This window comes from Convolutriloba macropyga, chromosome 1 (genome assembly GCF_964194025.1).
Source record: "Convolutriloba macropyga chromosome 1, txConMacr16.3, whole genome shotgun sequence".
Taxonomy (NCBI): Eukaryota; Metazoa; Xenacoelomorpha; order Acoela; family Convolutidae; genus Convolutriloba; species Convolutriloba macropyga.
In genome coordinates, this window is record NC_134468.1 from 87,443,826 (window position 1) to 87,456,120 (window position 12,295).

At 34.8% G+C, this 12,295-nt stretch overlaps 1 protein-coding gene across 1 annotated transcript in view; it reads right to left on the reverse strand.

Annotated features, from left to right (window-relative positions):
• The window catches only part of LOC142353907 (endoplasmic reticulum aminopeptidase 1-like), a 33,251-nt gene extending 22,143 nt beyond the window's left edge, over positions 1-11,108 (reverse strand). The window contains exons 1-3 of the mRNA XM_075406174.1: positions 11,060-11,108; positions 10,733-10,987; positions 9,787-9,996 (exon numbers count right to left, since the gene is read on the reverse strand). Coding sequence (XP_075262289.1) covers positions 9,787-9,996; positions 10,733-10,987; positions 11,060-11,108 — 514 coding nt within the window. The remainder of the gene's footprint in view (positions 1-9,786; positions 9,997-10,732; positions 10,988-11,059) is intronic.
• Positions 11,109-12,295: the final 1,187 nt, after the last annotated feature.

Genomic DNA, 12,295 nt, shown 5'->3' on the forward strand with positions numbered 1-12,295 from the left:
AGCACAAATCGTGGAAAAGTCAGTAGCACAAGTCGTGGAGAAAGGACAAAAAGCACCGCGACAAATTAGACAAATCTAAACCTCTACATACTAAAGTAGAGAAAACAATCAATGCAGGAAAGAAACATTACTATGAACAAAAGTTCTTAAAAAGTATCGGAGACTCAAACCAAGTTTGCAAATTTATAAATGAGCTCAAGAGCGTCACTTCTGAAAACACTAACAATCCTTCGTTGTCGAAAAAAGGTAAAAGTGTTGAAGTTCATTTAGCAATTGAATATGAGCTGAAATTTTTTTTCGTACAAATCTCAAAGATGTAATTCCAAAAGAGATCTTTGTCAGTCCCCAATTTAATATCTCAAAGAATAAGTGGCTTTATCAAACTAATTGCTACGAAATCATTAAAGTCAATAACGACCTAAAACAGAAATCACCTTCAGGAATTGAGGATATCAGTACTATTTTGATTATAGAAACAAAATTGCTAACATGCAAGCAACTTGTTTATCTTGTAAACAGTTTTTTTAGATATGGTTAAATCCCAAGTGTATTAAAACGATCAAAAAATGTGCCATTGCATAAAGCGAAAGCAAAAGATGACGTAAACAACTGCAGACCAATTTCTCTGTTCATTGTATTGGGTAAGATATTTAAACGTAACATGTATAAATGAATTTAAACATACTTTGAAGCATTCGATTTATTTAATCCTAATCAGTTGGGTTTTCCATAAAAGCACAATTGATGCCATTGCAGACTTGACCGAAACCTTTCTTGAAAACAACAATTTGGCAGTTGTCACTTTTTTGTTGATTTAAAAAAAAATTTGATACGATTGACCACAAAATGGCTTAATAGGCGTTTGCCTTAATTGGATTCAAAATTTTTCATCGCAAATACAGCAATGCGTCTCGGTCAGTAATTGTAACTCCTATTGGAAGACATTAAACTGTGGAGTTCCAGAAAGCTCAACTCTTGGCCCACTGTTTTTCCTGATTTACATAAATGACTATCCAGACGTATGTCAATTCTGCAGAATTGTTCTTTTTGTAGACGATACAAACCTCATAGCAGATAATCTTGATTTTCATTCAATACAAAAAGATTTAGTCAATTCAGAGAACTGGCTCAAGGCCAATAGGCTGTCACTAAATGGTAAGAAAAGTTGTCTAATGTGTATTAAACAGTGCCTCTAATTCCAATAGGCAATAAGATTTTAAATTAAATTCTGTTAGTTTACCTGAATCAGAAATCTGCAAACATCTTGGAGTCCATCTGGATAGACATCAAAAGTTCACAGCGTACAATGACGAGGTAAAAAACGAATTGTCTATCCAATGCGGAATTGTGTCAAGGTTAAGGCATTAGATTTCAAATATTGTTTTATTGCATTACTTTTCATCAGATATTAAACCAATAATTCATTACGGTGTTTTGGTATATGGATCGGTTAATTACAAAACCCTAGAACCCCTAGTATTGATGCAAAAAGAAAAATTCTTAGACTAATTTTGTTCCTGAAGTACATAGAATATGTCCCCCATCTTTTTGAGAAATATAAAATCTTAACTGCTCACGAATTGCATGTATACCAATTGTTAAAATTTGTGATAAAATCAGTGAACAAAATGCATACTGATACATATCTGAATGATTTGTATTCCTGTGAATCACGATCAACCCATTTGACAAGTAGGTCACTGAAATGGTTGTTAAAAATACCAAGATGTAAACGAAAACATGAACAGAGTTTACTGAGATACAGAGGTGCCAAGCAATTTAAACTTTTAATGGAAAGCAATGTTCTACCACCAAATTTTGATATGCTCTCTGGCTTTTTGCATGCCAATTTGGCGCACAAAATTAGAGATAACATCATTTTATCAGATATTCAGTTAAAAAAATCAATTTCCTCTTAATCAGTTTCCCATGTTCACATTTTGATTTTTCAATAAAAAAGGAAAAAAACCATCACACGCTTTAATGTGCTGTGGCAGGGGTTTCCCAAATGGGTTGAGAAATTAGTCAAAAGTTTAAAATTCCTTTAACTTTGTGGAGAGTTATGGCTTTTCACTTATGGTTCTTGCGAGTTTTTTGTTTTATTTTTTTTTGCATTTTTACTTCTATTGACAGGGCAAGGTCCAGTGATCCTGTTGGATCCATGTATTGAAATCTCTGAGTGTTTTGCAATTTTCTATGAAGCCCAATGATAACTTGAAGCTGTCTGATGTTATGTAATATTTTAGTTTTGATGTTCAATTATACTCAGAGGAATAAACTCTCTCTCTCTCTCTCTCTCTCTCCCTCTTAAACTCAAAATTTTCAGTTTAAGAGGCAGAGATGTCCTTTAAACTCAAGGAGACATTCGTTCAACTGACTCTCAGACCCCTAAAGATCCGAACTAAAACATTTGCAAAAATTCTAAACCTCAATCGCTATCAGAAGATTTTGGCAAAGACTAATTTTAAGCTATATTTTTTGAACGGTTAAATGGACTGGTTGCTAATTTATACAAAATGTTAAGTTTTTTTGGTTAGTGTTTCCAAAATTTCATTTTAGACCGTACTTTGCTGCTTTTTTCATTGGTTTCTCGAGCACCTCAATCTTCGTTTTCCATGACATGATCTGATATGAATTTTGCGGTTTTTGGTTGCTAGTGGTAAACACTTTTCGAACCATGATTTTGGTATCTTAGGGACAATGAGAGGATTTTTATGTCTTCAAGATTACTTTTTCTAGCTTAACTACTACTTCTTATAATTAATAGAAAACAATGCAAAATGACTGGTACTTGGTAAATGGTTCCCTAATTAAAATCTGATCACAGCAAGAGAAAAGATCTTTCTGCAAATGCCTAATTCGTAGTGAATGCAACTTTTTCACAAAAAACTTTAAAACAAAGAAACTCTAAACATTAACAAAACAAATCCAGCTTGACTGTTCAAATCAACTTTAGTCCTGACTGTTAGACGTTGATGCCGAATGCTTACCTGTTCCACAATGTTAACAAAGAAAACTCAAGAGGAATTACGTTCTTTTCTGTTTAAACGATGGAAAGGTTTTGCAAGATATCAACACTGTTTTAGAGCACTACGTGTTGAATGAAAATTTCTGGCTCTCGCGATTATTTCCAATCAATGATTTTAATGTCCTAAATAAGTTCAGTCAAACAATCGTTGGACATAAAATTTTTAAGAAACGTTAAAAATAGATGCGTTCCTTACTTGAACGTATTAGCAACTTACATTTGAGATTATTAATTTTATCAGTAATTCTCATTTCGCAGTGTGACAATAAAATTAAAGCTTGTAATTGTGTCATTTTAGCTGTAAGTCAAAAACAATTTTAAAAAAGAAGACCAAGCTTTATGGTACCCATTTTTTTATTCAGTATTGCTCAGGTATGCTACTTAATTGATGTGCAAATTAGTTTGAAGGTTTCGCTTTCAGCTTTTAAAACCATTTCTTCCAAAAACTGTTAATTAAAGCAGAATTGTTGCACATTGGTTACATCAAACTAGAGAAAACATAAGCGACTAACGTTTGGCGATATTTTTCAGACGACTAGCCAGCGGTTGGTTTTTTTCAGTTTCTAACTGCGGCTTCAGAAGTGTAGCTTCAATCTTATTGAGGGATAAGGTGGATGAGAATGGGGATTAGGGGATTTTGCGCGGGCGAGGATGAATGTAACGAGTAAAATTAGGAAAAGGGGGAAGAAGTGGCGGTAAATTGAAGATCGTTTTGTTAGTAGTGTATAATCCTGCTAGAGTAAACAGGCAAAATTTTATATTCGGTTTTGATAATACATTTGAAAACCATAGCGATGGTTCTGACAGAATAATTGTCTGTGGAAAATTCAATATAAACGCACTAGATAATATTCCACTGACATCCTCATATCTAACAACATTAAAATCAAATGGTTTTGAACTAAGTTTTGAACCAACCCGCATCAACCAAAATACTAAAGTTCACTTGGATCATTATTTCGTGAAAAAGTTAAAGTTTCAAAACGCTTTTGTAATGGAGAATCAAAGTTATTGTGATCATCTTCCCACAGTGCTGCAGTTTGAAATCATTATTAGAATCAGTTTCTCGCGAACTCGCTTTCGTAATACCAGTTTTTTTAGAAAATTCCCTGATAAAATGGCTCTTTTTATTGAAACTCTCTCCTAGTCACCAGCCACCATACAGAACGAAGAAGTAAGCGATGTTGAAATTGCGTTGGAGAAGTATGAAATTGAATTTAATCAATTATTTGAAATGTTTCCTCCTTATTCAATTCCAAATGGAAATAGGACTGGAATTTGTCCGGACAAAACGGTCCCAGAAAAAACAGTCCCAGACAAAACAGTCCTAGACAAAACAGTCCCAAATTGCAAAATTTTTCCAGACAAAACAGTCCCAGACAAATTAGTCCCAAGAAAGGAGACAAAATAGCTCCAAAAAAAATAGTCCCAAATGAGTATCGGAACAATTGTAAATCCAATCTACAAACAATTATCAAGCATAATCTATGAGTTAAGCTTCTGAATTCATTGCTTTTAATTGTTATGAATTAGGATTAAACCAAAAACTCGTTATACAAAATCCATTATTTGCCAAAAATTATGTTACTATTTGTTCAAGGAAATATAATCACAAGAATAACTTAAGGGTTTCGTTGTTAATTGTTGCGAATATGCTTAACTTTATCTTTAGTTTGGACTATTTTGTCTGGGAATGTTTTGTCTGCTTTCTTGAGACTATTTTGTCTGGGACTATTTTGTCTGGGACAACTTTGTCTGCTTTCGTGGGACTGTTTCGTCTGGGACGGTTTTGTGTGGTAATATTTTGCTATTCGGGACCGTTTTGTCCGGGACTGTTTCGTCTGGGACTGTTTTGTCTGTTCACCGACTGGAAAGTCAATTTGGTTTGATAAAACATTGAAAAATTTGATTTGCAAAAAAAAATCAGTTGCACAAGTCCTGGAAAAAGCACAAAAAGATCCGCGGCAAATAAGACTACTCTAAATCTCTACGTAATAAAGCATAGAAAACAATCAAATCAAAAACGAAACATTACTATGAACAAAAGTTCTCAAAATGTATCGGAGACTCAAAACAAGTTTGAATATTTGTAAATGAGCTCCAGGGCGTCACTTCTGAAAACACTAACATTCCTTCGTTGTCGAAAAATGGTAAAAGTGTTGAAGTTCACTTGGCAATTGCAAATGAGCTGAACAATTTTTTCCTAAAAAAGGGACAATTCTCAAAGATGAAATTCCAAAAGAGGTCTATGTCAGTCCCCAGTTTATTATCTAACAGAGTATGTGGCTTTATCAAACAAATTGCTACGAAATCATTAAAGACAATAACGACCTAAAACATAAATCACCTTCAGGAATTGAAGATATCAATGCTATTTTGATTATGGAAACAAAATCCCTAAAATTCAAGCACCTTGTTTATCTTGTAAACAAATCTTTTAGATATGGTTAATTCCCAAGTGTACTAAAACAAGCAAAAAATGTGCCACTGAATGAAGCGGAAGCAAGAGACGACTTGACCAACTGCAGACCAATTTCACTGCTCATTGTATTGGGTAAGATATTTGAACGCATCATGTTTAATCGACTTTATACATACTTCGAAGCATTCGATTTATTTAATCCTAAACAGTTGGGTTTTCGAAAAAAAAGCACAATTGATGCCATTGCAAACTTGACCAAAACCATTCGTGAAAAAAGCAGCTTGGAAATTGTCACTTTTTTGTTGACTTTAAAACAGCTTTTGATACGAGTGACCACGAAATAAATCTTGAATTTAAAATATTTCGAATTATATGACAAAAGAGGCGTTTATCTTAATTGGATTCAAATATTTTTATCACAAAGGCAGCAATGCGTTAAGCTCAGTAATTGTAACTTCTATTGGAAGATGTTAACATGTGGAGTTCCACAAGGCTCAACTCTCGGCCCACTGTTTTTCATGATTTACATAAATGACTTTCCAGACGTATGTCAATTCTGCAGAATTGCTCTTCTTGCAGACGATACAATCCTCATAGCAAGAAATATTGATTTTCATCCAATACAAAAAGATTTATTGAATGCAGAGAAATGACTCAAGGCGAATAGGCTGTCACTAAATGTTAAGAAAAGTTGTCAAATGTGTATTAAAATAGGTAAAAGTGCCTCTAATTCCAATAGGCTTTAAGACTTTAAATTAAGTTCTGTTAGTTTACCTGAATCAGAAAGCTGCAAACGTCTTGGAGTACATATAGATAAAAACAAAATGTTCACAACGCACATTGACAAAGTAAAAACAATTTTTGTCTACTCAATGAGGAATTGTGTCAAGGTTAGGGCATTAAATTTAAAAAAAAATGTTTTATTGCATTACTTTTCATCAAAAATTAAACCAATAATTCAAAACAGCGTATTGGTATATGGATGTGTTAATTACAAAACCCTTGAAACCCTAGTTCTGATGCAAAAGAAAATTTTTAGACTAATTTTGTTCCTGAAGTACACAGAGAATGTCGCCCATCTTTTTGAGAATTTTAAAATCTTAACTGCTCACGAATTGCATGTATACCAATTGTTAAAATATGTGATAAAATCAGTGAATAAAATACATACTGATACATATCTCAATGATTTGTTTTTCTGTGATTCACGATCAACCCATTTGACAAATAGGTCACTGAAATGGTAGTTAAAAATACCAAGATGTAAACGAAAACATGAACAGAATTTACTGAGATACAGAGGTGCCAAGCAATTTAAACTTTTAATGGAAAGCAATTTTCTACAACCAATTTTGATATACTCTCTCTTTTCTCGCATGTCAATTTGGCGCACAAAATTAGAGATACATCTAAATTATCAGATAATCACTTAACAAAAACATTTTTCTCTTAATCAATTTACCATGTTCACATATTGAATTTTTTCAATAATGGGAAAAACCATCACACGCTTTAATGTGCTGTGACAGGGGTCTCTTTCTCTCTCTCTCTCTCTCTCTCCCTCTGAAACTCAAAATTTTGAGTTTAAGAGGGAGAGATGCCCTTTCAACTCAAGAAGACATTCATTCAACTGACTCTCAGACTCAGAAAGTTCCGAACTAAAACATTGCAAAATTTCTACAGTTCACTTGCTATCTAAACTGTTGACAAAGACTATTTTTAAGCTATATTTCTGTAACGGTTAAAGGGACTGGTCGCTGATTGATACAAAATATTAAAATTTGTGTTTTTGTTCGTGTTTCCGACATTTCGCTTTAGACCGTTCTTTGCTGATTTCTTCATTGGTTCTTCGAGCACGTCAAGTCCTCTTTTTCCATGACATGATCTGATATGAATTTTGCGGTTTTCGGTTGCTAGTGGTAAACAATTTTCGAACCATGATTTTGGTATCTTAGGGACAATGAGAGGATTTTTATGTCTTCAAGATTACTTTTTCTAGCTTGACTACTACTTTTTATAATTAATGGAAAACAATGCCAAATGACTGGTACTTGGAAAAATGGTTCCCTAATAACAATCTGATCACATCAAGACAAAAGATCGTACTGCAAATGCCTAATGCGTAGTGAATGCAACTTTTTCGCAAAAAATCTTGCAAAAGAAATTCAAAAGCATTAACGAAACAAATCCAGCTTGACCGTTCAAATCCAACTTGACTGTTAGACGTTGATGCCAAGTGCTTACCTGTTCCAAAATGTTAACAAACAAAATTCATGGGGACTTACGTTCTTTTCTGTTTAAACGATTAGAAATTTTTACAAGATGTCAACACTGTTTTAACGCACTGCGTGTTCATTGATAATTTCTGGCTACCACAATTTATTCCAATTAATGATTATAATGTCCTGAATAGGTTGAGTCAAATAAAAAAGGTAATTAATGAAACAATCGGGTTGAGTTGATGATGAACTCAACTCTTATGTTAATGTATTTTGAAATTAGCTTTTAATAGAATAGTGGAAAACTCGATTGACATAAAATTCTTGAGGAATGTTAGAATCAGATGCGTTCGTTCTTTAAACGTATTAGCAACTCACATTTGAGATTATTGGTTTTTTCAGTCATTCTTTTTTCGCAGCGTGAAACTGTAACTAAGGCTTGTAATTGTGTCATTTCAGCTGTAAGTCAAAAAGAAATTTTAAAAAAGAAGACCAAGCTTTATGGTACCCGTTTTTTTCATTCAGTGTTGCTCAGGTTTGCTACTAAATTGATGTACAAATTAGATTGAAGGTTTCGCTTTCAGATTTTAAAAACATTTCTTCCAAAAACTGTTAATTAAAGCAGAATTGTTGCACTTTGGTTACATCAAACTAGAGAAAACATAAGCGACTGACGTTTGGCGATATTTTTTCAGACGACTACCTAGCGGTTAGTTTTTGTCAGTGCCTAACTGCGGCTTCAGAAGGGTAGCTTCAATCTTATTGAGGGATAAGCTGGATGAGAATGGGGAGTAGGGGATTTGGCGCGGGCGGGGATGTGAGTAACCAGTAGAATTAGGTAAAGGGGGAAGAAGAGGCGGAAAATAGAAGTTCTTGGGGAGGTCAAAGGGGGAAGGGTCAAACTCCAAGAACCGCGCTTTACATCATGAATTCACGTCTCTTTAACTGCTTCAGTGAATACTGAACTCAGATAAAAAAGAGTCTAATGAGCCATAAGGTGTTAAGATAATTTAGTGCACTTCGTGCCTTACCTATTTATCCCATGACATAAAGTCCAACAATAAATAGGTCCTAGAATAAAAATTAATGGGATAAGAGGTCCTGGGATAAATAGTCGTGGGATAAAAATTCATAGGCAAAATTTAATTTATGAGGACGAAAAGTCCAGTAAGCCAGAGGAAAAACTGGTCAAATGATAAATCGCAATAAAATCCACAGGACTAATATAATTGCTACAAACTTAGTTTGAAAGTAAATAATTATCATACATTTCGTTGGTTTTTTGCGTTTTGGCAAAATTTGTCGAGATCGGCGACCATAAGAATATCACCGATTAAATTTGCAGTTCCTTCTTCGCTAGTTTTGTCACGTTCCTTATACTCAATCTAGCAACAATAGCAGTGGAAAAATTGGCGACTAATCCCCCCGAATCAAAGGATGATTAAAGTACTAATACCCCTGATCACAAGATTGGAGTCAATTACACTTGTCGCAAGATTGCGCACACTGTAAAATACGAAATCTACCCTCCTATACGCCAAAATTTGAGCGCATCGGACTTATTTGTACTTTCTTATTTTCCTGATCTTAATACATGTGTGCGGAAAACAGCGATATTGCTGAGTATATAGACTCAGGTAAATGTGCTTCCGGCAACGAAATGTATGATTTCAACAGTAACGCAATTGAGAGCTAATTGCTAGAATTAAATTTCTATTTGCACGTCTTGTTTTGAAGTGGAATTTGGTTTGAAGTGGTGCAGGGACATACGTCATAAGAGTCTCCAATTCTGAAATTGAAGGTTGCCGTCATTGGTAGGAGTTTTTTGTCCGTAAATGAAAAAGGGCTAATTTTTCAGGGCCACGAAGATAGATAATTCTGTAAACCAGGGTCGAGGAATTTTCTGAATACTATGTAGGAAATGCTAAAAAAATTATTGAATAGTTCAGCTCAAAATACGCTGAAATGCGCTGAAATACGCTGAAATGCGCTGAAATAGGCTTAAATGAGTTGAAATAGGCTTACGAGTTGAAATTGAATGCATTTTTTTACATAGTTTTAGCGCATTGTGTAAAAACCAGCGAACTTCTGACACTTTGAACCGGGAATTAACTCACTGTCATCGTCGCGTATAGTGATGGAGACGTTGTTCTCCAGGGGCCAGATGGACTTGGGGAGTCGTTTATTCTGCCACACAAATGGGTCTCCATTCTCATCAAGGTAGACATAACTCTGTGAAGTGGATTGGTAAGTATCACTCTGGTCTGATCTGAGGTAACTGTCGTATACACTTCTCACTTCTCTGTGGAAGATCATGTACACCAGGGCTGGAAAAACAAGATTTTTTTAAACTAATTAAGTTCATGATTCTTCAGAATTTATTTCAGTTTTAAGAACTTAATTTGATCAATAGCTATCAACATACTACAATAGATAATCATACTAATAGATAATGAGCACATCGTAGAAAATGTTTTCACGACGCAACCCTTTATTATGGTCTAAGGTCAAAATTTACCAAGACCAGACTCTACTTTACCAAGGAAACCCGAAAAGAGGAACCTCAATCCACTCCTCCCTTATTTCCACCTCCCTTGTCAATATGATGGCACAACTTTGGCACAGAACCTCAAACTGGGATATATTTCCCTTACTTGGGGTGCATGTCCCAATTTTGCCATATAGGCTATCACAATTCAACTTAATTTCACCATAAAGTTTTATTCGCATATATGACCTCTTAGGTTACCCAGGTTGAGGTCCTCGTTCAAAATGACATGAAAATACCCCTCCAGACCATTTTTGCTTATGAAAATACCGAGGCAGACCGAAAAGGCCTATGATCCAGACTTTGGCTCGTTCAAAATTTCCGTGCGTTCATGTGCTCGTTCAAGAACCTTTATGAAAAGAACCTTTCAGACCAAAATAATTACTACACGGGTATTCGTTGGAGCAAAAAATTGAGAAAAATTTCACTTTTCATAGATTCACATCATGATTATAAAAATTCTGCAGATGTGCAGTTTGAGGCCGAATCGGATAAACCTCAAAAAATGCACTAACCTGAAATGCAGACAATAAGAATGATGGCAAAGAAGCAGTAGGAACAGCAACACTTGCATGACCTCTTACAGGGTCTCACGTCACTCCACGAGTGGCTGGGAGGGGGCAGATAGTCGTCATCCAATTGGGCAACTGCCTCAGAACTCACATAACTGTACTCAGATGCCCCTCCCCCGCTGTGTCGTTTAGTGTTTGCATTGGAGGCGCTGGTTCCAGATGAGAGGCTGTTGCGACGCTGCAGAATCGATTTGGATCCTGTAAATGAAATCAAAGAACAAAATGATCGAAGTGTTCAACTTAGCTTCCAGTGGATTGAAACTTGATAACCTTGATAAGACATGCATGATCTTGACATCTCTTGCACAACTTGAAACATCTTTCCAAGAACTTGAAATACCAACATTTCACTGTAAATCTTCATAAGATCATGGTAAGATTTTATCAAGAGAAGCCAAGAACATTTCTTGACAGCTCTTGACAAAATTTTGGCACATTTTTTTAAACAAATTTTAGCATTTCCAATTTTATCATTTTCATGTTGTTTTTGAACCTTTTGTTGCTGTTGATGCTATGCTTTTTTGGAGCATTTAGTTATTTGAAGATGAGAACTTACATAGTACAATTTTCGCCCAATTTCGCACAATTGAAAAAAAATGCTGGACTGTAACGTTCTTAAGAGTTTATAAAGTCTGTCCGCGAGTCGAGGTGTCAACCTAGGGGAAAATGACGCCTTTCAACAGTACTTGGCTAATGTCTGAAACTACAGCATTTAATAAGTTTTGCGTTTTTTTGGAAAAGAGTGAAATCTTTCGTCAGCATTTTACATTTTGCTTAACTATTTTCTGCGATGGAATATTTCTACTGAAAACCTGAGGAAACAAGTTATTTATATCTTATGAAAAGACCTAAATTTGGTAAAGAGTATTTACGTATAAAACTAACACAATTCCCCTCATTTTGAGCTTGTAACTAGGCTAAATTTTTATTGCCTAAATACTATTACTTATTACTTTATTACTTGAGACCGTATTCAAAGATTTAATTGTTTTTGTGAAAAGTGCAATGGGTATTTACAAAACCTTGTCCTGACAAAACAGTCTCAGACAAAACAGTCCCAGACAAAACAGTCCCAGACAAAACAGTCTCTGACAAAACAGGCCCAGACAAAACAGTCCCAGACAAAACCGTTCCAAAATTGCAAATTATTCCCAGACAAACAGACCCAGACAATACAGTCCAATAAAAGCAGACAAAAGAGTACCAAAAATATATCAAAACAAATGTAACTACAGTCTACAAACTATTAACAAACATAAGCTACGAGTTAAGCTTATCAATATATATTGAAATTTTTTACCAGTTAGGTTTTCATTCATTTCAGTCTAATTGACAATATCTTAGTTTGTCGACACTTCGACGGTGGGAAAAGATGACGCGTGGGAATTGGTGACTTATGGCGTGGCAGTCAGTTACGAAGTAGTGTTACTATTTTTCACGCCAGCCCCCAAAAATGCTCATCGTGGAATCCAGTTCGGATATATCAAATGTGGAGCAAATTTGACC